Source organism: Eublepharis macularius, chromosome 8 (assembly GCF_028583425.1).
Source record: "Eublepharis macularius isolate TG4126 chromosome 8, MPM_Emac_v1.0, whole genome shotgun sequence".
NCBI lineage: Eukaryota > Metazoa > Chordata > Lepidosauria > Squamata > Eublepharidae > Eublepharis > Eublepharis macularius.
In genome coordinates this window covers 32,536,852-32,564,386 of record NC_072797.1, presented here as the reverse complement: position 1 = coordinate 32,564,386, position 27,535 = coordinate 32,536,852, and the positions used below count along the sequence as shown (strand labels likewise).

The following is a 27,535-nucleotide window of genomic DNA, read 5'->3' as shown; positions in this document are numbered from 1 at the left end:
ACAGGAATAAGACAATAAACACCATTATAGTTTGTACTGCACTATATATATTTTAAAATTACACAATGAACTCTGGGCCCTCCATAGATTTTAAACAGCTGAAATCCAACAAATGGTCTTTAGAGACAGACAACTACTGCTTCCATTTGAGAATGGATCTTTTTGACTATGCAAAGTCTTAAAGAAGTAGAAATATTCAGGTTCTCATCTGACATTTGCCTTTGGAAAAACATGGGTACAGCTTTGGATTTGATAGTAATGCTTTTTGGGGTAAATCTTGAAAAGGGTCATTTCTAGGGGTGTGCAAGCCAAAAATTTTCGGCTATAGCCGAAAGTAGAAAGCCGAAAGAAGATTCTCTATCGTTAAAGCCGAAAGCCGAAACAAGAATCTCTTTCGGCTTTCGGGATTCTTTCGGCATTATTTCGGCATTCTTTCGGCTTTTTTCTAAGGGAAAATGCCTCCGTCTTCCAGGACGCCTGGAGGAGGCATTTTCCCACCGAATAAGCCCAAAATTGGTGGGGACCTTCCTCTAACCCTTCTCTAACAACCACCCAAGTTTCAGACAGATTGGACTTTGGGGGGCCATGTTATGGCCCCCCAAAGCAGGTCCCCCCATCCTCCCATAAGAAAGCGAAGGAGCAGCATATTGTTAGCATGCTGCTGCTAATCTTTCTTCATTATTTCCTATGCGGAAAAAATGAAGAGGCAGGCTTCCTTTGCCAGGGGTGGCATTTTGCATGCAAAATGCCCCCTCACCCTCAGGGGCCCTTCTCCCACCCCTCCTCCCACCCCCCACCCAGGCTCAGCCTGCTCCCACTTGGGGGGGCCATTTCATGGCCTCCCCAAGTAGGTGCTCTAATCTCTACCACTGACAGCTGGGGGAGGCTTGTGTTGCCAGGGGTGGCATTTTGCATGCAAAATGCCCCCCAACCCTCTGGGGCCCTTCTCCCACCCCTCCTCCCACCCCCCACCCAGGCTCAGACTGCTCCCACTTGGGGGGGCATTTCATGGCCTCCCCAAGTAGGTGCTCTGCTCTCATCTCTACCACTGACAGCTGGGGGAGGCTTGTGTTGCCAGGGGTGGCATTTTGCATGCAAAATGCCCCCCCAGCCCTCTGGGGCCCTTCTCCCACCCTTCCTCCCACCCCCCACCAAGGCTCAGACTGCTCCCACTTGGGGGGGGCATTTCATGGCCTCCCCAAGTAGGTCCTCTCAGCCCCTAAAGTCCACCCCTTACAGCCCCACACAAACCCAATTCCCCCCAGCTGCCACACACAGACCCAAATCCCCACATTAGCCCCTCACAGACCCAAATCCACCCCCACCTGCCCCACACCCATAACCCCAGGAACAGGCTGGCAAAGGCCAGCCCTCTCCCTTTGTTCCCTATGCTGGGAACTTCTAAACTCTCTTTCCCTGGGCAATTCTGCACAGCCCAGGGGTGCCACAATGGTGGGCACACTTCTGAGTGCCAGCTGGTCCCTGTGAAAGAGCACCTGAACCACAGACACCCTCCCTCAAATTCCCCCACCACCTACAGAGATGGCTGGCCAGCCAGCCCCATTGTTCCCTATGATGGGAACCAACTGCACAACAAAGAATAAAACAAGAACAACACAAAATAAAGTTTTAAAAAAATTATTTTCTCACTTCCAAAGTACAAGTAGGCAAAGCATTATGACACATTACACCAGCAGTCCCCCACACAGAAAAATTAAAACAAAACTCACTTAACATCAGAGAATCACAAAACACGATTCCTGTCAAAAACACTTTATTTCTTGAACAGCTTTAGGTTACACAGCAGGGGGGAACACCAAAGGGCATGGCAGCACTATCTTACACAAAAATAACACAACTCACTTAACATCAGAGAATCACAAAAGCACAATTCCTGTCAAAAACACTTTATTTCTTGAACAGCTTTAGGCTACACAGCAGGGGGGGAACACCAAAGGGCATGGAAGCAGTATCTTACACAAAAATAACACAACTCACTTCACATTAAAGAATCACCCCAAAAAATTGCTGTCAAAAGCACTTTATTTCTGTAACTGCTTTAGGTTACACAGTAGGAAGGCACCACAGAGCAGGAAAGCAGTGTACTACACAAAAATAACACAACTCACTTCACATCAGAGAATCACACAAACACAATTGCTGTCAAAAACGGTGAAGTGGGTTGTATCATTTTTTGTAGTACATTGCTATCATGCCCTGTTGTGCCCTCCTACTGTGTAACCTAAAGCTGTTCAAGAAATAAAGTGTTTTTGCCAGGAATTGTGTTTTTGTGATTCTCTGATGTTAAGTGAGTTGTGTTATTTTTGTGTAAGATAGTGCTGCCATGCCCTTTGGTGTTCCCCCCTGCTGTGTAACCTAAAGCTGTTCAAGAAATAAAGTGTTTTTGCCAGGAATTGTGTTTTTGTGATTCTCTGATGTTAAGTGAGTTGTGTTATTTTTGTGTAAGATAGTGCTGCCATGCCCTTTGGTGTTCCCCCCTGCTGTGTAACCTAAAGCTGTTCAAGAAATAAAGTGTTTTTGACAGGAATCATGCTTTGTGATTCTCTGATGTTAAGTGAGTTGTGTTATTTTTCTGTGTGGGGGACTGCTGGTGTAATGTGTCATAATGCTTTGCCTACTTGTACTTTGGAAGGGAGAAAAAAAAATTTAAAACTTTATTTTGTGTTGTTCTTGTTTTATTCTTTGTTGTGCAGTTGGTTCCCATCATAGGGAACAATGGGGCTGGCTGGCCAGCCATCTCTGTAGGTGGTGGGGGAATTTGAGGGAGGGTGTCTGTGGTTCAGGTGCTCTTTCACAGGGACCAGCTGGCACTCAGAAGTGTGCCCACCATTGTGGCACCCCTGGGCTGTGCAGAATTGCCCAGGGAAAGAGAGTTTAGAAGTTCCCAGCATAGGGAACAAAGGGAGAGGGCTGGCCTTTGCCAGCCTGTTCCTGGGGTTATGGGTGTGGGGCAGGTGGGGGTGGATTTGGGTCTGTGAGGGGCTAATGTGGGGATTTGGGTCTGTGTGTGGCAGCTGGGGGGGAATTGGGTTTGTGTGGGGCTGTAAGGGGTGGACTTTAGGGGCTGAGAGGACCTACTTGGGGAGGCCATGAAATGCCCCCCCAAGTAGGAGCAGTCTGAGCCTTGGTGGGGGGTGGGAGGAAGGGTGAGAGAAGGGCCCCAGAGGGCTGGGGGGCATTTTGCATGCAAAATGCCACCCCTGGCAAGACAAGCCTTCCCCAGCTGTCAGTGGTAGAGAAAAGAGCACCTACTTGGGGAGGCCATGAAATGGCCCCCCCAAGTGGGAGCAGTCTGAGCCTGGGTGGGGGGTGGGGGGAAGGGTGGGAGAAGGGCCCCTGAGGGCTGGGGGGCATTTTGCATGCAAAATGCCACCCCTGGCAAGACAAGCCTCCCCCAGCTGTCAGTGGTAGAGATTAGAGCACCTACTTGGGGAGGCCATGAAATGGCCCCCCCAAGTGGGAGCAGGCTGAGCCTTGGTGGGGGGTGGGAGGAGGGGTGGGAGAAGGGCCCCTGAGGGTGAGGGGGCATTTTGCATGCAAAATGCCACCCCTGGCAAAGGAAGCCTGCTTCTTCATTTTTTCCCCATAGGAAATAATGAAGAAGATTAGCAGCAGCATGCTAACAATATGCTGCTCCTTCGCTTTCTTATGGGAGGATGGGGGGACCTTCTTTGGGGGGCCATAACATGGCCCCCCAAAGTCCAATCTGTCTGAAACTTGGGTGGTTGTTAGAGAAGGGTTAGAGGAAGGTCCCCACCAATTTTGGGCTTATTCGGTGGGAAAATGCCTCCCCCAGACGTCCGGGAAGACGGAGGCATTTTCCCATTGAAAAGCCGAAAGAAAGCCGAAAGAATCCCGAAACGTTTCGGCTTTTTTCTTTCGGCTACCCGAAACGTTTCGGCATTCCCCGAAACGTTTCGGCATTCCCCGAAAGAAGCCGAAACACTTTTATTTCGGCATTCTTTCGGCATTCTGAATGCCGAAACGCACATCCCTAGTCATTTCACACATCAGCAAACTGCAGTTTGCAACTGGGTATACATTTCACAGGAAATGGCATCCAATTATGACTCTCTGATGAGACTGTATGACATCGACATGACTTTGGCAGGTCCACTGCATCTTCTAACAGCCCACCCAGGCTCAGCATAGAATGTATACCCAAATAGGAAGCCAAGCTACAGCCAATAACACCAAATCTGCATGATATACATGAGTGTTCTTAGGAACATGTTTGCAAACACATTTGTTAACATTAGCACTTATATATGTGAGTACCTAAAATGATAGTATAGTGTATATTTTAATGTGAGTTCCTAAAATGCTAGTAAATTCCTTTAGGGGGTGTCCTTGCTTGCACAAGGTGCTGTCTTTGGTAATCTAATCTTATTCTTTGCTGTCCCATCTGCTCAGCTTGCCTTATTAACCCACTCTACTTAATTGCTATTACCATTTCTGCTTGTTGTAGATTGCGCTTCTGCCAAAATCCTTCTTTGCCTGTTCCACTCCTAATCCCTGAAAAACTACTGGAAACACTTACCATTAAAAGACGTCTAGACCATTGCAACTGGCAACAGTGGCAGGATAACGAATACTGCAAGTGTGTGCAAGAAAAAAATTGAGAGAAATAAACCAGAGGACTACCCCCGAGAGTGGCCATTTTGGCGTTCTCCAGAACACTCGCGCTGTTACATGCCCCGGCGTCGTTTGTCTTAGCAGCTTGTCGCTGCTAGTAGAGCATTTGATTTAATTCTATACATTACCAATGGAAAGCAAAAGTGCAAATGTTAAAATATTAACGAGACTCAGAGTGCCCAACGAATGATATGGAGCAGAGCTGAAAGCATGATCTTTTCCCAGCATAAGCTTTATGTCTCTTGGGACACATAGAATGTAGGAACATGGGAAAGGAAGCCTCTATTAAATTATTGGGTTATCCACCAATCATGGCTTATCAGAAGAGGGTTTGCAACCAGTACTAGGAACAAACTTCACAATTACCAAACTCAATGTGGATCCCGCAGTTTTCCTGGAATCACAACCAATTGCCAGACTACACAAATTAGTTCCCAGAAGTGCCAGCTTTGAAGGGCAGACTCTAGGGCACCACTTCCCTGCTGAGCTCCCTCCCCAAACTATGCCTTCCTCAGGCACCGCTCCCAAATCTCCAGTAATTTCTCAAGCCAGAGTTGGCAACCCGACGTTGCGTCATTTTGGTTTTTACATAAGAGCAGTTATGTGAAATCCCACATACTGAAATTAAAGGGAATGGGATACTTAATCCTTTCCTCCCACATGATTTTCTCTCCCCCTGAAAGCTGCTAAGCAATTAGGTTGGCACATGAGCCAACATTCACAAGCCCAGTTAAAATAAAATGACAGCTTCGTGATGGAAGCGCAACTTTGAGATGGTCCTCTCTGAAGTGGTCTGCTCTGGTGGGAGGAGGCAAGCTTTTAATGTGGAGTGCTAGAAGCTTGATTCTGATATGGAGAGAAACAGGAATCCACATCTCAAAATCTAATTCATGCCAGCAACATAGAACTTTTAGCAGATACCAAACAGTACCCATCTGTAGAACTCCCTGAGAAGTTTCATAACTACAACAGTAATAGGTATATGGATTGCCTAGTAGGATTTATTCCCAAATTTACTCACCAGTCTTGCACCGCATTGAAGGATTCTTCGTTGGTGATGTCATACATTAAAATGAAGCCCATTGCACCTCGATAGTAGGCTGTTGTAATTGTCCTATATCTCTCCTGACCGGCTGTGTCCTAAGATCAATAAAGCGTAGACAAATGAGAATAGAAGTCTATGTTGTTAGCCTCTCTGTACTTACAAAAAAGCAGAGTGTTCAAAATTTTTGTTTGTTAGTTTTATTCACAAGTCGGCAAATCCCAACTTAAAAAGCAACAATAGCTCTTAACATGGTCAAGAGGCTATAAGTGAGTAGAATTCCAAAGTGCTGCTTTCCTTTAAGTAAAGAAATCTTTGTGTGTGTGTGGTATGTGGGTGATACAGAGAAGGAACAGTCAAATATTCAATGGAAACAAATGGGACACCCAATCTTGTATTTATCACCATCATGCAAATCAGTAGTGGAGTGGGGGGTGCAGAAGGAAAGCAGTGGAAAAAAAGGAAGCATGCTTAAGCATTTCTCTGCCTGCCCTTTTCCCTCTACAATCACTCATCCCAGCTGTTTGCCCACTTGACTGGCACACAGAGTTCTTGAGATAAAAAGCAGCAACGGGAGGGTTTACAGACAAACAACAGAGTGCAGGGAAAGGGTCAAGCATCTCCCTCTAGTGCACTATTTCTTCTTTCCTCAGAAAAGCAATAGACTCTAATGATTAAAAGATGCCTGAAAACGTTCCTGCTTTTCATGAAGACACCCTCACCAAAATGGAAGATGGAGAATGAAGCAGAGTCTGAACAGTAAACCATAATCACTGGAGAAATTCTCATAGGAGAGGAACCCCACAAGTGACCCAGGCAGTTTGCAGTTTGTAAGATTGAAAGAAGTATCTTGAACTGAGCCGGGAAACAATTTAGAAGCCAGAGCAGATGTTTCAGAACAGATGGAATCTAAGCCAGCAACCCTAGCATTAGTATTGATCAGGGGCATTGAGCACCACCATGTAAAGTTTCCAGACAATTTTCAAGAACAGCCCCACATACACAAAAGTGGTTTGGACTTGATAATCGCATACAAGAGTGTGCACAAAATAACTGAATCACTCACAGTGAAATCCTAAGCAAAGTTATTCCAAGTTAAACCCAACTAAATTAATGCATTTAGACTGGAGTAACTTTGTTTAGGATCGCACTGTTAGACACCCAACCCACTTCCATTCAATGCTGAATAAGCTACCCAACTCTAAATGTTGCCATACAAAGGCCAATTTTTTAAAAAATATACTTTATAAAGAAACACCTCCCATTTTTCAAGACAAATACCCTATTGGCAATAGATCACGATCTCATCACATGTTACAAATTGTCCCTTCTAGAGGGCACTAGCAACAGAGAAGGGCCCATGGGACCACTGTAGTAGAAAAGTGACAGGAGGGAAAGGCACAAACTTCACCCTTCCCAATAGTCACTTTTCCCCTGAAAAAACTTTTGCTACAGTTGTGTTTACACTCTTGGAGTTCCCGTCTTAAGTTTGTAAAGTAAATGGGAGCTTCAAAAAATGCCAGGGAAGAGCAGAAAAACCACTGGCAGGCAAAGGGTTAAGTGCTGCTATGATGTAAGCCTGAATCCCTCCCCCACTGGAAGGCAGATTTCCCCTCCAAAACAGTCAGGATTGCTTGCTGTGGCTGGGCAGCCTCTGGTAGTATGTCTCTGAGTATAATTTAAAGGTCTTTTTGTCTCACACTTTAAAACATATAAATTTTTGGCTTATATCCCAGCCCAAATATTTGGTAGGGGAGAAGCAAGAGTCCCTGTCTTCTTTAAATGAAATGGCTCTAGAGGCTGAGTAAAGTTCAAAAGGAAATAGCAGGTTTATTAAACAGGCAGGGTTGGTAAATAGGTAGGCAGGGAAAGTAAAGCTGAGGTAAATTTTGATTGTAGTGCAGAATACTTCACAAGCACAACAATTTTCTTAAAACTTAGTTACAGTAGTTACTGATCTTAAAAGTGAGAGGTTGGTAGTTTCAGACTTAGGTTACTTTAACAAGGTTCCTTCATAAATTTCACTTTACAACGTAGGTGTTCTGACTTCAATATAGCACTCTTTTCCCTTTACACCATACCTAGGGTCCTCCTCAGAGCCAAATCACCCTTTGTAGACACTGGGCAGGAATTACAAGACTCTTTTCAATACCCAACAAAATATCCCCAGTTCTAACTTCTCTGTGTAAATCAGTGCTGGCTTTCATACTTAAGTACTTTAACTAAAGTCTTCTTTAAACCTAAAGCTGTCCCAGTTAGGGCAAACTTTCCTTTTCCCCCCCTCACACAGAGGGTTACTAGTCTGACCCTCCTTGTCAGACTCTAAACTTCAGCTCCTGTCTAACAATTCTGTTGGCACCAATTGTTACCTTCTCAATGGTCAACCACAGAGAAGGGGAGGGAGAGCAACCTGTCAATAATTCTCCTTTCAGGCAGTATTTTAACCCTGTCTCTTCCACTCTCTGGGTGCTTCACTTAGCAAACCTGTCATTTAAAAGACCATTCCATCACAGCTGTGCTCTCTGCACAGCCTTTTCTGATGGCTACTCTGAAATACAGAAGGGGGCACCGTCTCTATTTTAATGATGCTGCAATTGAAGGGATTGATAGCATTCTACGGATGCGTTGTATGTCAGTTTCACTATCTCTGAGCGACTGCGGTGCCTTACTGGCCATGTACATTCCCACAGTCATGTGAACAATGTGACTTAGCCAAAATACAGGACAAACCTCCAAGGAATCTTTGTTAATTAAAACCACAGTGGCCCAGAAGAATTAGTGCAGTTTCATACAGATTCCAAATGTCAACACACAGCAGGGAAATCTGGGTCATCTAAATCCATCTTCACATCGCTAGAAGATAAGTAATTCATGTAAGAGCTAAGGATTGCATTACACCTATAACATTCAACCCTTTCTGCTGCATGACTATTGACAAGAAAGAAATTATGTCTGTGTTGAAGTGAATTCATGCTATGGATCACTCATCTCTGAGACAGGTCCAAGTCACTGACAATATTAAGTAATTTAGAGGACTTGAAAAATGGTTTCACAGAAGCGCAGGCCTATCAATGGCAACCAGTCATAAAAGGTAAATGGAACCTTTCTCTGTACCTAGACTCTAGTATTAACAATCAGGAATGCCTTCAGACCTTCTCTATAAGCTATCCAGAAGCATCTGCTTGGCTGCTATTGGAAACAAAATGTTCCACAAGACAAGCTTTTGTCTGATTCATCACTGTGACCGTTCTTAAAATTTGATCTTTACACTGGAAGAGGGCAGTGTAAGGGAGAAATGTGTGCTAGCATGCCTGGTTTTTATTGATCGTGCTTTGATGGCACCACTGACCTGTTTTTAAGGCTTGAGATTTATTAATTATAAGCCATCTCAAGAAAGTCTCTGGAGAGGTGGCATATAAATTTTCATTAAACTTTCTAAACACATAAATAAATCACTCCATTCTGCAAATCTGTGGGCTTGTGCCTTCTGTTAGAGGAGTATGCCTAGAATGGTGTTTAGTAAGTTTTATTTCTGGAGTTTTAGTCCAGAAACTCAGGAGTTTGGGCATTTCTCTGAGCTATAGCTAGGGTTAACAGTCCCCCGCTGGGGCAGGGGATACCCCACTCTCACCCTCCCCACCCCCGTTCCCACTTATCTGGTTGGTGGAGGAAAAGGCAGGGAAATGCGCCTCCTGGGATACAGTCCTGGGCCACGCAGCATGCTCCTGTGCACCACAGTAGGCTGATTTTGGTCTGAAATGGGTTTGATTCAGGCCAAATTGGGTGCAGGACCACTCCAGAGCCCATCACACCACTCCGGGCCCTGGAGTGCTCCTGCTCCTTTGGCCCCAAGGAGAGTGGAAGCAATCCCGGGGTGGCATGTGGCCTGCGTGGTGGTATCATTTCCCGGAAACGCAGGTCTCCCGCTCGCAGGGTAAGAGGACCTAGTAACCCTAGCCATAGCCTAATTTGAACATGTCACAAATGATTGAAGGATCAAACAATATCTCAGTCTATCCATAAAATACAAGTTGCACTCTTGTCCAGCCTCAATAAGTCTTGGGACAGGAACGGGAAAGGAGAAGAGCGGACCTTTTCACCTTCGCTCAGTTTAGCTGTTCAGAATGGGTTTTTCTCGCTCTCAGTATCTTAAAGGAGAAAAAATGCATGTGTTTTATGTGCAGAGTGACTTGAGCGATCTTCGTTTTGTATGTTTAAGCCCTGAGAAATGTGGAATCAAGCAGCATTTTGTAGTCTGCAGCTTATTCGCATTCTCAGTCACAGACATGAAGATACATTTATGTTCCTTCCTTGGTTTACTGCATTCTTTCCCTTTAGCTCAAAAGCCATGAAATGTAACATGGACACAAATGAACAAACAGATAGGTGAATTGAGACAACAAAATACCTGCATCACTCTCTAAAATTTATCACCTTAGCCCTCTAAATGCAACTTTATCAGATCCTTGTTGCTTCCCATCCGGAGTTCTAGTGATGCTCCAGCCTTGCATATAGTGCTCCTAAAGAAGGTGTCTCCCCTTATTACAGAAAAGAAGGACAACTCTGTAGTCACATTCTTTTGAGAGCAGATTTGTGCCTGCCTGCCATTAAAATGAATGCGGATGTTCACAGCCGGGGAAACAGCATGCAAGTATAGAATACATCCAGGTCATAGGCTGAGGAACTACTGGATTGGGGCATTATAGACAGGAAATCTCAAAGTGTGAATTTGTCCCTTGATGCCCAGAGTCATTAATTGATATTGGCAATGCCCTCATCACAAAAGCAAGGTGGAAGATTGCGTCATGTTTCTACTGGACTCTCCAATTTTGTTGGGTTTTTTAATCTACATATCAAATCTACCTGATGCTCCCCTAGCTGAAGAATAAATATTACTAAGATATGACATTTCATAATATCAATCTTTTGAATATATTTGAAACATTGAACATTAAATATGTTTTTACATATGCAACAAATGGATTTTCAGGCCTGAAGCATTTATTTAAAATACATCATTCATTTTGATTACATATTCTCAGCTAAAATTTTATGCAGCATGTCACAAAAATGGAAAAGATGTGGACAGCAATAACAACAACAACAACAACAACAACATTTGATTTATATACCGCCCTTCAGGATGACTTAACACCCACTCAGAGGGGTTTACAAAGTATGTTATTATTATCCTCACAACAACCACCCTGTGAGGTGGGTGGAGCTGAGAGAACTAGAAGCTGTGACTGACCCAAGACCACCCAGCTGGCTTCAAGCGGAGGAGTGTGGAATCAAACCCGGTTCTCCAGATCAGAGTCTCATGCTCTTAACCACTACACCAACCTGGCTCTCAGCCAACCCCCACAAAAGCAGCACAAATGAACATTAGAACAACAGCTTTAAATCAGTAGCATACAATCGTTATTTTCAAAACCAAAGCTATCAGGTAGGGCAGAGATAAATATCAGAGTGAAGGACAAAAATAATAAAAATCAATTTAATTAACCTTTAAAAAGTCACAAACACCTGGGACATAAAATCACAAATGTGGTGCCAGATGAGTGGTTGTAGGAAACGCATTTCATATATGATACCCCACATCGGAAAAAAGCCCATTTACTGTTATGGGGCACATAGCTTAGGAACTCTGAAGATTTCAGCTGTTGCTCTGATTCATATAGGAGCAGGGAGTCCTTTAGATACGCTGCTCCAGATATTTTTTAAAAATGGAAGAAACCACCAGCACTTTGAATTTGTGCCAAAAATGATCCATCAGTCAATGGAGTTCTTACTGTTCTGGCTATGGGCTGTCTTAAAATTTCCTAAAAGTCTTCAAAGGCAGTCCAAAGTATAACATATTACATTATTTTAATGTGATCAGAACATGGACAACTGTGGTCCCATCTTACTTTTCAAAGAATGGTCAGTGCTGGCATACCAGTAGGGATGCCAGACCCCCAGTGGGGGCAGGGGATCCTGCCCCTGCTCCCCACACCCTGCCCCCACTTACCTAACCAGCGGGGGGGAGGTGCACCTTCCATGTGTGCTCCTGTGTGCAGCAGCCGCCAGGATTGGGCTGTTTGGGCCTGGATCAGGGCTGCTGCAAAGCATGGGAGTGCTCCTGAACCCCACAGTGCCTCAAAACGGAGCCATTTTGGCTGAAATTGGGCTCGTTTGGGGCCCATTTTGCCTTGGATTGGGCCCATTTTGAGGTGCTGCGGAGCGCAGGAGTGCTCTTGCGCTCCTCAGTGCCTCAAAACAGGCCCGTTTTGGCATGGATCAGGCCCGTTTTGAGCCCCAGCGGAGCCTGGGATGACATCACTCCCAAAGTGACATCATCGCACATGTGGCAGCATGCGCGCTTTGCGCGCACCCCCCTCTCTCCCAAGATAAGTGCCAGGCCCCTATGCCCTGCTGGGAAGTTGAGGGGGCCTGGTAACCATACATACCAGCCACATTTGCTTAAAAGGTGCCATACATCCATTTGCAGACACCAGTTTGCAGACATAATTCTAAGAGCACTTCTATACACATACACCCCGCCACCATTTGTGCTTATTCTTTTGGATTCCACCTAAGTATTAGCATAAAAAGCAAATGGTCATGGCCCTGAAACTCCCACTTAAATAAATGGGAACTGAGCAAGAGTATTGTGAGCTCTTACACAGTCACATTCATTTTGATGGTGCTTTTGCAGGAGAACTTCATGGAGATTTGTGCCCTAATGCAATCCAGGAAACATAATGATATGCTTAATCACTGGTAATTGCCACGCAATTTGAATGCACTTCCATTCTGTTTGGACTGGGTTTGGAACTAATATTTTACTGTTCGTGTTATTACAAAGTAACTAAATTTACTTAGAAAATGTGCTATTATTTCTCTGATCCATTTCTTTTTACAATTAATGTTGAAGAACCTTTGTTGCTTTTATTATGCCTTAGTTTTATGCAAATGGAAGGCACTGGAGAATTAATTTCCATATTTCATTTACATCTTACTGTACATCAATCCTGATTTTCCTCATTAAACCTTGATGTGATCATCTATGTAAAACCAGCACTTTTAGCAATTCAGTCTTGCTTATTCACTGGTACTAATTTACCCACTGATCAGATTATCTCGTCTTAACTCTAAAATGCAAAGGTTTCTTTTTTTATACCAGTGGTGTTTTCTAAGCAAAATCGCCTGATGAATATTGATAAAAACCTGACCTATTCTTCTGTGATAGCATTTCTATGGCAATTTATCTTCTTCCTGGAGGAACAGAGAAAATATATAAAAATTTTCGATGGCGCTTTACCACCAGGTAATTATTTAGTTGGGATAGTTAAAACTACAGATGTTGGGAATGTATTCAAATATAATTTTACTATAGTGGACATTTTAAAGATACTCTCCAGTGAAGACATGGGATTAAGTTTAGGAAACATTCTCTACATGCAACTTTATTTAAAAGCACATCCTATTGAGTTTATTGGGCTTGTCCCAAGTGTGGCTTGAGGACTTCAGCCTTGCAGCCCAATCCTATGCCTGATTACTTGGAAGCAAATAGCACTTGGTTCAATAGGAATTCCTCCCAAGTCAATGTGTGCAGGATTGCAAACCTTAAGACTGCAAAGTAATAATTAGTCTGCTGCATGAGGTTTTCAAAATTTGAGCTGCAATCCCAGCATCTTCGGTCTAGTTCTTAAATATCAACTGAAAATATAAATTGGTCTCTGGGTTGTACTCCATCAGGTTACACAGGCAGGAGCTAATAAGAATAAATGATTCTTCATATATATAAACAAGTCTCTGTACAAAGAAAACAAATGCTATCAAAGTATTTCTCCCTGAAATCTACTATACAACATTGTACATGGAGGAATACTGTTTAATCAGGTGAGTCTCCATCTTGTGTTTGAAGTGGTTCTGTCCATACATAACTCTACTACCTAAAGCTACTGCACTAAGCCTTAGTTCTATGTAGGTTTGCTATTTGCCAACCTCCAGGTGGTAGCTAGAGATCTCCTGGAAATACAACTGATCTCCTGGAGAAAATGGCTGCCTTGGCATTAAAACCTGCTGACGTCCTTCGCCTCCCTAAACCCTGCCCTCCCCGGGCTCCAACCCCAAATCTCCAGGAATTTCCCAAACCAGAGTTGGCAACCCTAGTTCTGGGGGGGGGGCTTCTCCAGGAGACGCCACCAAGATAAAATTTATTAACTATTCTCTCACACCCAGAAATTGTAGATTCTTCTTTCCCCTCCTCCTCATAAACCTTTAGATTCCCGGGCCCCTGGTGGGGGTAGGGGACCCCCCATTCCCAGCCTCCCCCCCCCCACTCCATGCACCTGGCTCGCAGGGAGAAGGCACAGGAACGGACCTCCCAGGTTGCACTCCCAGCACAGTGCCACGATGACCTCCCAGGAGTGACGTCACCGTGCAGGCCCTGGGAGTGCTTCCGGGCTTCACACTGGTGTGATGTGGCCCAGGGGACCGGCAACCCTATAAACCTCTGACAGTAACTCTAAGAACTACTGACAAACAACAAAAAGAATAAAGATTTCTAAAAATGCCATATTTCAATGTGCAGCACATGTTGAGATGGGATAATATTGCAAGAAAGGAAGGAGGGGCATTAAGAAAGAAAATAAGACATCAAACACCACACAACCACAGCAGATGTGGTACTTCAGTGTCCCCCCCCCCATAAGGATTTCATGCTTATATTTGGGAAGGAAGTGCAAAGATATGAAACTGCCTTAAATGGCTCATATTAGTCCATCCAGCCCAATACTGTCTGCTCTGATTGAAGGTCTCTCAAATCCCAGCCAGAGGCCTTTTCCAGCTAGGGTTGCCAGGTCCTCCCCCCCACCCCGGGTGGGAGGTGGGAGGCTTGGCACCTACCTGCTATTCTCTGGTCACTCCCGGCCTGCATGACGATGTCACTTCTGGGAAGTGATGTCATCATGTGGGGTGCAGCCCACCTTGGGAGCGCTCCTGTGCTCCACAGGGGCCAGAATTGGGCCTAATCCAGGCCAGATTGGGCCTGGTCAGGCTGCTGTGGAGTGTGGGAGGACTACTGCACTCTGCAGTGGCCTGATTTGGGAACAATCTGGGGCCAATTCGACTCAGATCGGGCTGCTGCTGAACGTGGGAGCACTACTGCGCTCCAGAGAGGCCCAATCCAGGCTGATTTGGGTTCATTTGGCACCGATTCGGGCCAAATTGGATTGCGCTGCATGGGAGCATACCCCAGGAGGTGCGTTCTCCCCCTACCAGCCAGGTAAGCAGGGGCGAGGGATGGTGGGTGGGAGCAGGAGACTGGCAACTCTATTTCCAGCCCTGCTGCTAAACCTCCTCCTTATTGGAGATAAAAGTGATAAGAACAATTTGAAAAACTGAGAACCTGAGGACTTACTGGTTTGCTCCTGGACGCCCTTCCTATACTATCATTTTGAGTTTGTGCTTAGTTTACCATGCAGGATATTTCTGTTTCTTTGCTTTTTGCTTGTTGAGAAACTGGGTTGTTTTCTGGAATGTATTCAGATGGGTTTTGTAGGGCTGGTTCCAGGTTTTGAAATAACCTTCCAAAAGATACTTTCCAGTTTTTCTGATAGTACAAAGTATAATCTGAGCCTGGGACTCTTGCCAGGCTAACCACATGCAGAGCTTGAACTGGATATGCTGTTCCACTAAGGTTAACAGTTCCGTGTTGGGAAATTCCTGGCATTTGGGGGGGTGGGGGTAGGAGCTTGGGGAAGGGTGGGGAGGCAAGGAACCTCAGGGTATAATGGCATATAATTCACCCTTCAAAGCAGCCATTTTCTCCAGGGGAACTTGTGGCCTGGAGATCAGTTGGTGTCAGGCTATGGATGACAGGCTATGGCAGATGGATCCCTGTACCATTGCAACAAGAAATCCAGGCTCTTGGTTAAATGGCTTTATTCAGAAATCCATTTCCATAGATATGTCCATAGGGTTACTCAGAAGCAAGGTAGGTATCTAAGCAGTAAGAGCAAGATTGACAGGAATAGTAACATGTGGGAAAATCCTTCCTCTTAACATACACGTTTGCTCCTTCCCCCTCACAACAGTAAACAGGACTTTTGGCATGAATTTGTCCTAAGAACGTCTCACATATTTGTACTATCAGGTCAAGACACTGAGAAAGCAAGAGATTAAAGTCGAGACATAGCAGTGTATAGGAGTGAGCAGAGTACAAGGTCAGAAGCCCTGAAAGTTTCTACAGTCCATTAGATAAAGCACCTGCAATAAGCCTGTGAAAGAAACAGTTATGGCATTGGCAATATGACATCAAGTTATAGCACGAAACATTGATTCAGAACAACAGCATCAGCATTGGCATGGATGGGGCTCAGACATGACAGTTGGCAACCCTATGTTCCACAGTATTTCCTGCCACAGTACACATGGCTGGTTTCAACATCAAAGCCAATGAAAGATTCCAGATGCCCCATGACGGGTCTTTTCCCATGGGCTATGTGGTAAAAGGAATGCTCTACCATGTATGTGAGATGTGAGTTCTAGTCTTGCCATGATGTCCTCCCAATTTGCTGCTAAGTGGCTGAAATATGAACTTTACCTTATTTTCACCTTTTGCTTTAGTTCAAACCCTTGGGGTGGTGGGGGTGGTGGGATCTGAAGCAGATGTGCTCCCCTGCCCCTAGAATGAGCTACTGCGAACATGACAGTAAAGTTGCTACAGAGCTCCCAGTGGGCATGGCATCGTTCTTCCTATTGTGACGTGTCCGGTGTTTCTTCATTCCCCCTCCCTTTTTGCATTCTGCTTGTGGATGGGAGGCAGGATGACATTAGGGTGGCGTATTGTAGCTGTACATTGGCTGTTTCCACACACTGCTGGATTACGGGAATTGTTAGCTGGCATTTTTAGCCCATCTTTAAAGTCAGTTCAGGGACCTCAAGTTACTGGACAGCCCGCCCTTTAAAACAAATTTTAAAATGCATATAAGCATATAGACAATTCAGCAGAGGAGTAAGCCATGTTAGTCCGTGGTAGCAAAATCAAAAAGAGTCCAGTAGCACCTTTAAGACTAACCAATTTTATTGTAGCATAAGCTTTCGAGAATCAAGTTCTCTTCGTCAGATGCATGATAAAGAGACTGGTCAAATACAGAAGAGGAGGGAGAGAAGAGGAGGAGAGAGAAGAGGCAATTGGGGGGGAGGGGGAGGGTGCAATCAAAACATTCCTTTGCTAGTATATGTAAACATCTCCTTTTAGTGTGTGTATCAGTTGGCTTCAAAGGAGTTTGCCCTGTTAGTTTGTAGCAGCCAAACAGCTAGACCATCCAATTCCAATGCAGTATGAGCCTTCAATAACCACAGCTCTCCCTGCCAGATGCATCTGACCAAGAGATCTGTGGTTCCCGAAAGCCCACGCCAGGTGCCACTGAGCAACCCCAGACCCCACCTCTGTAAAGGAAATCTGTTACCTGTGATAATGTGATAACCATTCATAGTCCCTATTCAGTCCCAGCTTGACAGAGTCAAATTTGCATATGAATTCCAGTTCAGCAGCCTCCCATTGGATTTTGTTTTTGAAACACACACAAAAAGGAAGGAGGGTCAGTGAGGATTACTGAGGCTCAATGAGGGTCACAAACAAATAAGTCTTCACCTGCCGAAAGAAGACAGTAGAAGAGGGGGAAAATGAACCCCCCTGGGGAAGGAATTCCATAATTTTGGTAACTCTGCTGAAAAAGCCCAGTCTCAGGTTACCACTGCCTTGCCTAACCTCAGGGGGTGGGGGGAATCTGAGCAGGGCCTCCAACAACGGCTGTGGCAGTCAGGTAGGCATTGCTAACTGATTTCAGAGTGGTTACTATGCTCTTATGGCCTTGGGGTTGCCCTACTTACAGGCTCAAATTCAGGTATTTGCTGTTTGCCGTCCCCACCCAATGTATCTTTATCCCTCCCCACCATCATAAAACATAAATGCCCTAAATCTTTTAGACATTAGCCACTTCTGTTTTTACTGCTGTTTTACCTCATGATATTTTTAAAACCAGTTTTAAAATTGATTATCTTAGACATTATTCTTTTTTATTAGACTGATGGTTTTGCATGATTGTTTATCTTGTTACTGTAATACCACCTTGAGTGTTCTTGGAATAAAAAAAAAGCAGGATATAAATCTCAACAGATATACATAAAAATGTCACTCACTAGCTCACTGTGATTTTATGGGAGAATAAAATGTAAAACAGACATTCAATAAGTATAAAGTAAAAAAGGATATTAGTTGATTATGCAAAATGAAAATAGCAAAACTGCTCCAGCTACACTTTCAAATATAGCACCATTAAATAAGTGAATTACACTGCAACTCAAATAGGTTTGATGAATATATTTGAATTCTGTTGGAAAAATATTCCCTAGTCGAAGAATAATATCCATCAAATGTCAATTTTAAATCCCCCAAACAGTAGTTCCATGTCTATTCCAATCCTACTCAAGTCTATTGAATGAGGTACTCTGAGGCAAGTGTTCTTAGGACGGCACTGAAAATATCCTGAGTGCCATTTCAGGATTAGAAAAAAGTCCAGTAGCACCTTTAAGACTAACCAACTTTACTGTAGCATAAGCTTTCGAGAATCACAGTTCTCTTCGTCAGATGCATCTGACAAAGAAAACTGTGATTCTCGAAAGCCTATGCTACAGTAATGTTGGTTAGTCTTAAAGGTGCTACTGGACTCTCTTCTATTTTGCTACTACAGACTAACACGGCTAATTCCTCTGGATCTATTTCAGGATTAAATGGAGTTTTAGTTTAGAACATATAAAACTGCCTTACAGCAAGTTGCACTAATTATAGCTCTCTGGTAGAAAAAGTTCTTTCCAACACCATCTACTGAGATTCTTTAGCCAGAAAGAAGCAGGGCTTGAACCTCCAGACCTTTCTTTGTAAAACGTATGATCTACCAGTATGCTGCCCACTGGCCTCCCTTTAGTTTTAGCCTATGCAGCATCTGTTCTCTCCTTTTATCATGAAAACAGGTGGTTCAAAAAGGCCAGCAGTCAAAGAAACCATATTTTGGCTTCGATGACTTCAAAAGGTTCTTGCAATTTGATGGCGTTTCTAATATTGGCTCTTCCGCTGCAGAACACTTGACAACCCAAAAATAGATGTGTTCTTGCTATATAGGAGGCCTGGGGTTTTATTTTTCTTCACAACTGTGTTGAAAGCCTTTGGCTTTCTCGACTCATCTCTCACCTTCCCTTCAGAGTAAACGTGTATGGACTCACCTTCTTTCTGCTAGGCCATTTTAGCAGCTGCTTCAGACACCACACAAGACAGATTATCATTCGATGCTATAATTTCAGAACCACCACACAACAATACAGTGAGCCAAAATGTAAGTCAGGCAATTGTCTTTCTAAAGTTATATAAACTCTTGCTCATGTTTCTGGCACAACCATGTAAATGTAGGGGGGGATTCCATTTTTACAATATAATGCATGAAAAGCTGTTTTCCTTGCAATCTTACAAATTTATCCAAGTAAGTCCTTTTCTCTTAAAAAAAACAGAGAGAATACATATGACTGTATTGAGATATCCCAACATGTCTTGTCAATCGCTGGAGTATTCTCAGTGGAAGACCCCTTGCATTTTCATGACAAGAGATCCCCTTCCCATACTGTCCTTTAAAATCAGTTTGGCATGATCATCAAGAGTCAGAAGAATGTAGGAACCATATCAATGGTGGATTTGTATCATATGACACGCAACAGCTAGGGTTGTATGAACTCTGCAGTCCAATGCAAGCACAAAGTTATTTGGAAGGCTATTAATTTAGTACCTTGAGAATTCTAGCTTTTATTTCTCTGTTTGAAAATTTTATATCATACAGCCTGTACCATGTTACATTCCTCAGGACAATTTAGAGTATTAACAAAAAGCTTAACAAAAACAGCAACACTTTAAACAAGATAGGGTTGCCAATCTCCAGGTGACTTTAAACAAGATAGGGTTGCCAATCTCCAGGTGATGCCTGAAGATCTCTGAGGAAGTGATGTCATTGCATGGGTCACAGGCTGCCCTGAGGAGCATTTCTGCACTCCTCAGGGGGTTCAAATTGGCCTGAATCCAGCCGCTGCAGAACATAGGAGCACTGCCGCGCTCTGCAGCAACCTGATTTGGGCCAATTCAGACCCGATTCGGGACAAATTGGGCCCAAATCCAGTTGAATCGGGCCGAAGTGGTGCATGGGAGCACAGTGCGCCACCTGGGAGGTAAGCAGGGGCAGGGGATGGAGGGTGGGAGCATGGGATCCCCTGCCCCTGGCAGGGGTTTGTCATCCCTACTCACAACTAACAGCTTACTCAATAAATGATCAAAATGAGAGTCAATGAGAGAAAACTCAATTAAGAAACAGAAGCATTGAAATATTTCAAAAATTTCCAAAATGAGGCTAAAATGGTAACAGACAGGGAAGTGTGGGGGGGAATCAAGAAAATACCATGGAAATACATGCATTTTAAGATGGTCCAGAACTTCTGGATGGTCCAGAACTTCTTTAGACTCCATGACAAATGTGCACCAACAGAAAAGGCCCTATCTCTCACAGCTACACAAGGGGGGTGGATGGAACAGGCTTCTGTATGACCTCATCTTTTATTTACAAACATCTACAATTTTATAACCCATATGCAAAATCAGGCCCTACCCTGTACAGCCCAGCCCTGACCTAGATAGCCCAGGCAAGCCCGATCTTATCAGGTCAGCCTTGGTTAGCAATTGGATGGGAGACCTCCAAAGACCAGGGTTGCAGAAACAGGCATTGGCAAACCACCTATATTAGTCTCTTGCCTTGAAAACCCCACCAAGGTCACCATAAGTCACCTGTAACTTGATGGCACTTTCCACCACCAAGAAATAGAAACTCTGACCTGGATAGCCTAGGCAAACCCAATCTCATTAGATCTCAGAGGCCAAGCAGGGTCAACCTTGGTTGGATGGTAGACTTGCAAATAAGACTGGAGTTGCAATGCAGAGGCAGACAATGGCAAACCACCTCTGTTCGTTTCTTGCCTTGAAAAGCAAAAGTTGCCATAATTCAGCTATGACTTGATTACACTTCCCACCACCACTACCATGCAAAATCAGGCTTGAAAATGCTTGGTGAAATCTCTGTAGAATTTTATGTAGTTGAAGACCTTTTGTAAGCAGTTGGCCCAGCCTCCGCCATCTTTAATAGCCATTTTAACATGGCTGCTTGTGATATAAAATCACCAGGCCTCTGGATTCAAAATGGCAGCTTTATTGCAACCAGAGGACCTCCAGCTAACAGTTGCTGAGTCCCACCCGGGAGACCCAGGCGTGAATGGAATGCTGCATAGGAATGCAGAGAGATTCATGGTGATTAGTTTTGCAGTCTCCCCAGCCCCTAAGGAATCCAGCGCAACAAAGGTCTCGCAGAGTCATCCCCACTTAACACATTCCTTTCCCTCCTCCCGTGATGAGATCTCCTGTCCTTGATTGAGGAGCTAATCAGATAGCATGCTCCGGCAGCTACCCATCAAGGTAATCAAACCTTTTGTTGGTCCCAGGAACTGGCTGTTGGAGTCTTTGTTCTAACAGCTAGGTGGGTTCTCCCACCTCAGGGCACATTTTACCCTATAAAATAGGGATTCTGGCCCTATTCAAATTGTGCACGCTTCCTGGCTGCTCCCTTAGGGTCGCTTCCCTAAGTTTCTCTCTCTCTCCATACATGCTTATCGGATCCAAAGTGCTGTTCCCTCGAGGTTTGCCCTAAGCCTCTTGCTCTCCTGGCCAAGAATGCTGGAGTCTGAAGCTCTCCCTCTGTGGACTTCCCTGCTCTCCGGATAGGTAATTATCACCTTGCAATCCCTCAAATCTATTCCACCTTCACCACTGCTTTTCCTAGGCCTCTTGTGTGTTTGCTTGCAATCTTGTGTGTATGCATTTGCCTATTGAATAAAAATTATCCTTTAATTAAAAACACTAGCTTCATGTGTGTGTATCTGTGGGAAAGGATTTCGTAAATTACTAGGGAGAAAGATCCTGTGGTTACCAGCCTCTTGCATAGCTGTCTTTCTTGCTTGCTAATTCCCCCATTCTATTTACTTGCAAGGAGACCACTCCAAGTAACACTTTGGTAATCTTCAATGACCTCTTTGTTCCTCTCCAGCAGCAAGATAAGTTACGCAAACTAAGTCAATAAATGCAATTTTGCTTTCATACTTTTCACTGGATGCAAAGCACAGATTTTCATAGTACAGAATGTGCATTTCCTTGGCACAAATGTGTATGCAGAGATAAAAGTTGTGCAGAAGTCACACAGCCATGCCTTTCTTTATGATTGTTATGCCTTAGGATAGATTTATACTTAATGATATGTATATGTTTGACAATACAACAAAAATGCATTATATGCTCCTCTATTGGGCATTTTCCTGTTGCTGGCTCCAATTATTTGGGAAGGATGGGAAAATATACAGTGTGGTGATGTCACTTAGCTTCACATTATGAAGTGGGGGAATTCAATGCAGGGTACTCAACCAGAAGCCAGGGGCAGCGCGTCAATGGAGGCAAGTCGGACAACTGCCTTGGGCGTAGAGGCGCCAGAGGGGGTGCCGGGGTGAGTGCATGTGCGCTGTGGAGCAACTGAGCGGGAGGGCTGGGAGGACGCACACACGCCAAGCATTCCCCCCTATCTCCTGCCTGTCACCTCACAAACTGGAAAGGAGCAGAGGAAAAGTGATAAGTTTCTTTTGGGGGACTGGGGGGGAAGCTTGAGATGGAATAATGACAGTGACAGAAGAAAGCAAAGGGGAAGGGAAAGGAGAAAGCAGGAAGGACCTAGAGAATCAGCAGGGACATTTCTCTCTTTGCCATTTCCCCCCTCCTCCTCCCCCCCTCTCAATTTAAGCCTTGGGTGAAGCTTCCACGTGGAGCAAGGAAGAGAGACTCTAGCTGGCTGGGGAGCAGTGAGCTCCCATCTGACCTTTTCTCCCCCTTGCTCCCTCCTTTCTTTTTTGTTTCCCCCCTCCCCCACCATATATTAAAAGAAATGACAGGAGGATTGCCCATTGGCTTGAAGGCCCATTGGAGATAATGGGAGCCAGGGATGCCGATTTACTTGCCTGGGCTCACTGAAATGCATCACAACACAAAAAAAGTTGCAAAGAAAATACGGAATGGATTTTCCATAAAGGTCTCTGGGACCAGATAGAATACTCTGGGAGTGGAATGACAGCTCCCAGAGCGCAATGACTGTCCCTAGCTATAGAGTTTCTGCTCCAGGACCAGGACAGGTTTCAGAGTGGAATGACAGTCTGTGGAATAAGCTCAATGCTCTGGGACTGGAAGGACAGCCCTCAGAGTGCAGTGCAATGAAGAAGCATTCTGGGATGGGAATGACAACTCCCAGAGTGCAATGTCAGCCCCTCGGAGCAGAATCTGTGCTCTGGGAAGGAATGTCAGGTTGCACAGTGGAATGACAGCCCCTGGTAGTAGTAGAAGCATTCTTGGAATGGAATTACAGGCACCACAATGGAATGACAGCCCCTGGGAGTAGCAGAAGTGTTCTTGTATTGGCATGACCAGCCACAGAGTGGAATGACAGCCTCTAGGAACAGAACCTGTGCTCAGGGACTGGAATGACAGGTTGAAGAGTGGAACAACTGCTCCTGGTAATAGGGTCAAGGGTCTGGGACTAGAATGACACCCACTGTCATTCCACACTCACTGCCATTCCAGTCCCAGACCACTGATTCTTCTCCCAGGGACTGTCATTTCACTCTGGGGCCTGTGTTGATTGATCAAGATGGGTAGCCATGTTTATCTGTAGCAGTAGAAAAAAGCAAGAGTCCAGTAGCACCTATAAGACTAACAAAATTTGTGGTAGGGTATGAGCTTTCATGAGCCATAGCTCACTTCTTCACTACTGGACTCTTGCCCTTTTTTTGTTTTGTAATGCATTTCAACGGAGCCCATGCAAGTAAATTGGCATTCCTGGCTCCCATTTTCTCCAATGGGCCTTCAAGCCGCTCCCATTATTTCCAATGGGCAATCCTGTCATTCCTTTTAGTACTTCCCTTTCCCCCTCCCTGGCAGGCATCAATTCTACTTCTCACCTTTCCTCAGGCTTTTTTTTTGGGGGGGGGGGGGTGCTGCTTTTGGTGGAAAGAGTGGCTGGTTGTGTGTGCACCGCCGCAGAGGAAGGAGGAAATGAAGTGCGAGACACACAATTCCCTTTCAGTCCCTGTGCGACAGGTAGGAGCAAATCACTGTTGTTGGGTTTAAAGTTGTTGTTTTAAATTCTATTACTTTCCTCCCCCCCTTCTCCCTTTCATTCTCCCTCCCCTTTCCTCCTCTCTGATCTCAATGCTGCTCCCCCCTTCATTCCAGCAGAGCAGCGCCCCACACTGCACCCCTTCTTTATCACCTCCCTTCTCTCATCCTCTAGTTTCCATATATCACCCCCACCTTCCCCCTTTCCCCCAATAGTTTATTTCAATATTTATACACCATATGCTTAGCTGTCAGCTGCTGCTCACTTCAAACCCAAGGGTGGGGGGGGGAAGAAGGATGAGCATGGAGGGTAACACACACACACACACACACAAAAGGAGGTGTGCTCAAAACTTTAATGCAAGTTGTTTCTGCTCACAAAATAGATTTTTGGCTCACAATAAGAAAAACAAAGACTGTTGTTATTTATTCTCACACTTATTTAAACAATTAAAATTTAAAATTTAAATTAGGAAATAAAAATTAAATTAAAAATGTAAAAAGTGTCAAGTGTTGTGCTTTTCATTTCTTCTGTTTTTTAAAATTGGTTAGCGGGGTGCGGGGGGTGGGGGGCACAAGTAGATATCTCGCCTCAGGTGCCAGAAACCCTGGCACCGGCCCTGCCAGGAGCCCCCCTACTCACCCGAGTTCAAGGCAGTGGGACCTGGCTGGCTTACTTTAAACACGAGTCAAGAATTTCTGGACAGTGAAACACCTATTAAGGTCAACAGAGCATTCTCCAAAGGATGTTAAAGAACGAGTCTTGACAAGTATATTAATATACAGGATGCCCTTTGAAGTCAATGCAGGAACTTCCAGAAGCTCGGCATGTTACACAGTGGAAACAAAGGGTATATTTTTATAGGCAAGCTGGTTAAAGAAAGTGGAAGAGTCTGTAACGTGACCAGTTTCTCAGCCCAAGGAGCAAACACTCCCCTACCACACGAATAAGCTGCACTAGAGGGATCCTTTTGCAGCACAGAACGACACAAATCTTCAGGTAATCAAAGATAATCCTTTAGTAATAAAAAGAGGATTTAATTACATTTTATATTTGCCAGCTTATTGTTAGGCTTATTTAACTCTGATGAAGTAGAAGGAAAGGATGTGTGCTATTTTTATCACATGGCTGTCTCAGATCTGATTTTCCTATTAATTGCTTTGTTACCTGAAACAAAAGCATAAAATCATGCTGAGAAATTCCTTAAGAACTTCCTTGCATTGTTTTCTTTCAAAAAGAAGTACCTATTTCCCTTGATCGGTCATCTTAAGAAAGCACAGCCTTAGAACTACTTTTTCCAATTCATATTCAGAACAGCGACCAGCCTATTTATGACACAGATGCATCTCAAAGCTTATCCTTAAACATAAAAGGTGAGCCGTATTCCTGATGACTCACCTCTTATGCTGGTGCAGGAACACTGAAGAACTGGGCGGTGTGCCTGCCCCAGGATAAAAGGAGAGTTGTCGGGCAGGCCTCTGAGGGGCCGCAGAGCCAGCAGGGAGGTGCAGCACGGGGGAGCCCCCCATGCAGCCTTCCTGCCGCCTCCGTGGTGGCAGCGGGACCTTGGCTCCATTGCTAGAGCCCATTGTATTTATTTTTACAACAGACTCTATTGCTAGTGCAACAATATTTATTTACTGTTGCCCTGGTTTGCATTACTAGACTGTAGTTTTTGTGAACTGGAATTTTTTTTTATATTGCTACTGTTTATGTTGCTAATGTAGCTTTCTAAAAATGTATTTTGTCCAATATCCTGTCATTATGATAAATATTCATGATATAACATTAATAAAAGCCAATAAACATAGACCTTCTGAAAAGCTGTTAACACACCATCAACTGCAGATCATTCATTTGTAACTCTGACTCTCTCATTATGGATGCTCTAATGGCAGATCGTGCTTTGAGAACTTGCTTGTTTTGCCAGTTACAAATATCAACCTGTAGCAATCCACATCAAACTCTTCACTTATGATCATATGACAGTACAGGATCAGAAGGAGATAGCCCATTCCTTCGGATTGACCCAGAACATACGTTTAATCCATGTTTACATACATGTTTAACTTTTATTAATCTACCTGCTTCAAGTGAAGTACCCTACCCCCTTCAAGATAAAGCAAGATGTGCTATCCTCCTTAAAACATGGCACTGTTTTATCTATGAATGGCCACATGTGCACACTCAGAATATGCCAACATGCACTTTGTGTAGATCTAGTGATAATGAGGACAGAATACAGGACCAGTGGTCATAGCTCTGTCTGCCCTTGACTACGTGGATGGAAGGAAAGTCTCCGGAAATGTGCTTGTAATAACATGCAACATGAATCTCCTATCACTGCCCTACTGCTGTCTGTGGACTTCTTTAGTAGGCCACTTTAGGTTTCAGCAAGCGAGAAGCAAATGTAATTGGGATAGCCATGATATTCAGTTGCAGCAAACACAAAAAGGAGTTTTGTGGCCCCTTGAGGACCAACAGATTAATTGATGTGAAAACTTTTACAAGCAAGGCCCATCTGATGAGGGGACTCGAGATCACAAACACTGATGTGTTAAAAAATCTGTTAGCCTTTAAGGGGCCACAAGACTCTTTTTTTTGTTTTGTTTTAGTTGGCAGCTAAGATTCATAGCACAGTGAAAATTTCATTGGAGATGGACAACATTCAAGGTCTAATTGCAAAAAATAATATTGTATTCTAAGAGTATATAGTGCAGTTAGTTTTTATAATAATTAATAACCAAAGATGCAGGTTCTTCCAAGAGACCTGAAATGTGGGAAATGGGATGGGACGGTGGTCCCTTCTCCACCCTCCCGGATTGGCACCCCTGCCTGTGGGTTCTGGCACATGTAGTAGTACGCTCTTTTCTCCCAAACAGGAGCATCTATTAGGAAGGGATTGTGTCTCCGAGCACAAGCTTTGTATGCACAAGGTCCCGGTTTCAGTCCCTACCACCTCCAGTCCTTTTATCTCCGATCTCAAGTACAGGATGTGGGGCGGGGTGTGGGGGTGTGGGACATTGCTTCGAGAGCTATTGATAGAGGACATGATGCTGAGCCAGACGGAATAGTCATCAGACTCTGCTTAACTTGACTCCACCTGTTTTTGCCCCACTAACATCCATCTCCTTGAAGTTAGCTACTTTAGTTCTCAACACCAAGGCTTCTATTTGAATGGACGCACAAATAAGGACAGACCTGTCTAAAGGCCCAAATATTTCCTTTCAGAAGGTACCATACCTGGCAAGGTGACAAGGTTTCTCTCAGGGATTGAGGTGAGCTGAACTCAGCAGCAAGCAGGCCCACAAAACTGATATGGCACAAAGCAGATGTGCTTCTTAAAATATGTTGGCATTTCCTCCTCACTTTAGCTACAAACACGCCCTTGATGACAGCGAGCAGAAACATTTCTCAAGATTGTTTTCTGTTATCAAATGCATTGGATTTGCAGTGCCGAAGCGTTTTCTTATCATTCTAAACCAGCAGGTGCACCAGAGGATTATGGGATATGATGAATTAAGGATTTTTTTTAAAAAAAAAAAAGAGGAAG

General features: G+C 44.3%; 1 protein-coding gene across 1 annotated transcript in view; it reads right to left on the bottom strand.

Moving 5' to 3' along the window:
* RAB3C (RAB3C, member RAS oncogene family) overlaps window positions 1-27,535 on the bottom strand; it is a 166,368-nt gene that overhangs the window by 76,386 nt on the left and 62,447 nt on the right. The window contains exon 3 of the mRNA XM_054986799.1: window positions 5,678-5,796. Coding sequence (XP_054842774.1) covers window positions 5,678-5,796 — 119 coding nt within the window. The remainder of the gene's footprint in view (window positions 1-5,677; window positions 5,797-27,535) is intronic.